Below are 2,262 nucleotides of genomic sequence, written 5' to 3' on the forward strand. Positions count from 1 at the left end.
GGTGTTGGGTCGACGGTTGGACTCGATGATCTTAGAGGTCTTTTCCAACCTCAATGATTCTATGATTCTAAGGCTACCAGCTGCTCCACCCCTTCACCCTCATTTACCTGAGCCACAGACTCAATTCTCCACCTCTGGCAGCACAACATCGGCCCACCCCTCAATACCCTCCTCATTTTCCCCTCTAACAATTTGGTTGAGCAAAACAAATGCACCGGTCAGGTAGTCCAGCCTAACCGTAGGCGAGGCTTAGCTACAGCGCTCAAGCACATTCACCGGGACTGTTCTGCTTCACAGGTTTCACCGTGGGCGACTGTGCCCCTGCCAGAGAAACCCCCACTTTACACCTCCACTCATCTGTTCCCCAAAAAGGGTTGAGCGGTGAACAGGCGTTTGAGCCACGTGAATGTTTCAGCCACCTGCACAGATACTGTTGTCCTTAGAAGCTTCCCCTTCGATACAGCACCAAAAAAAAAAAATCACAATGTTTTAGGGTCTCTTGCTGGAGCAGCGGCATTAAACTGGAACCAAGATCACAACCGACCAGCTCATACAGAGCTAATTTCGGGGTGTTCCCTCCCGTGCTCCAGCCTTCACTGCTCGACAGCATCCCGCATCCCCAGGAGCGCTGTACGTGCGGTGACTTTTCCCCGAAGCAGCTCCCCACGCTTGACAGCGCGCCCGGAACAAGACGGCTGGGAGCACAAGCTCTGTACACCCAGTTTGGAGAGACAGAGGCTCGTCTGACTCGTCCTCCATCCTCGCATGCAGATCTGCAGTCCCACTGACGCACTGTAGTTTCAACTTAAAGCGTTTTCTGTGCCACAGTTGCAGAAATTCAGAGCGTGAAAAGCATCTGCACTGACAGGTACTGGGGTAATGTCCTCTCACAGTAACCACAGCAGCTTCATCAAGGGTAGAAGAGGGGTTGTAAAACATCACCTAATGGACAAAACTGCTTTTGGGCACTGTCCTTATCCCAATTACCAAAAAGCTAAGTCCCAGGGCATGCACTTCATGAAAAAAAAAAAAAGTATAAAATGAACCTGTAAGAGAGTTTAAAGTTACATTCACACAATGCAAATATGCCAGCAGCTCGGAAACAGGCAAGATTTAAATCCTTTAGCTACAGGATTTAAAGGAAGATTCAAGAGGGCAATAATTCAGTTATGTTATTAATAAACCAACACCACCTTCCATAAGCTCCTCACGATCTTTGTGAATATCCTATTCATCCTTTTCACTACAAGCACAGGAAACCATACAACCCTACCTGCAACGCAACAGCTTTTAAAAAAAAAAGCCAACCTTTTGCCAGGAAAAGAGACCAACCTTCCTAACAGGCGTCGAGGCAGCTAAAGGACTAGTATTTCTCTTTGTTTCTGCAGCAGGCTGCGCCTCAGGTGAGCTCCCAGAGCGAGAGCTTAGTGAGGAGTTGGTAAGTCCAGAGTCTCCTTCGTGAGACGATTCCACAGTCTCATTTTCCGACGTGATGCTTCCATCCAGAGAAACAACCTGGGGAGATTTTGCGGTCATAATATCCTCCAGGAGCACTACAGGCATCTTCCCCTCAAAGATGACATCCTTCAGTTCGCTCTGGTTTACCTTGGTGTTTTCCACGTTGTTACACTCTGTTAACCCGGAACGCGACTGGATTCCACCGACCAAGTCTTCATCTTTACTCGCTACAGCTTCACACCGCGCATCAGTCTCCATCAAATCATCTATTTGGCTACTCTGAGCGGAATTCAGGCAACTCAGCTGGTTCACCTCTTTTCCTAACGTGCCGTTAGTTATAGCTACAGATGAAGATGCTTTTGAATCAAAATTAGCATGATCTACATCATCACTTAGTCTCTGGCTAGAGCCCTTTGTCAGGTCAATAACAATTACAGTTTCATTTGTGTTATCTTTTGTGTTTTTCTCGATAAAATGGTCTAACGGACCCTTTCCGTTAACGAGTTTCGGAGAAAAATTCACATCTGAATCCAGCTGGCAGTCATTCTCCACATTGTCCAGGGACGCATGCGATGCGTCGAGGGAGGGATCCTTACTTGGACCAAAACCACCTTGCGAGCTCTTTACTTTTTTGACTTCTGAATCTGCATCGTATTTTTCCTTTGGTACAGGATTCAAGCGTTTGAACGGCAACCGAGCTGCAACAACAACATTTTGTTATTTTAGTCACGTCACACGAGCTGCAAATTTTGTTATTTTAGTCACGTCATACAAATCACCGGGGAGGGGGGAAAGGGGAAAGGG

At 47.3% G+C, this 2,262-nt stretch overlaps 1 protein-coding gene across 1 annotated transcript in view; it reads right to left on the reverse strand.

Annotated features, from left to right (window-relative positions):
* The window catches only part of CHAF1A (chromatin assembly factor 1 subunit A), a gene marked incomplete at its 5' end in the record, with an annotated part of 15,667 nt that extends 13,504 nt beyond the window's left edge, over positions 1-2,163 (reverse strand). The window contains one exon of the mRNA XM_009284079.1: positions 1,333-2,163. Coding sequence (XP_009282354.1) covers positions 1,333-2,163 — 831 coding nt within the window. The remainder of the gene's footprint in view (positions 1-1,332) is intronic.
* Between the last annotated feature and the right edge of the window lie 99 nt (positions 2,164-2,262).

The sequence above is a fragment of the Aptenodytes forsteri genome, unplaced genomic scaffold (genome assembly GCF_000699145.1).
Source record: "Aptenodytes forsteri isolate BGI_AS27 unplaced genomic scaffold, ASM69914v1 Scaffold471, whole genome shotgun sequence".
NCBI lineage: Eukaryota > Metazoa > Chordata > Aves > Sphenisciformes > Spheniscidae > Aptenodytes > Aptenodytes forsteri.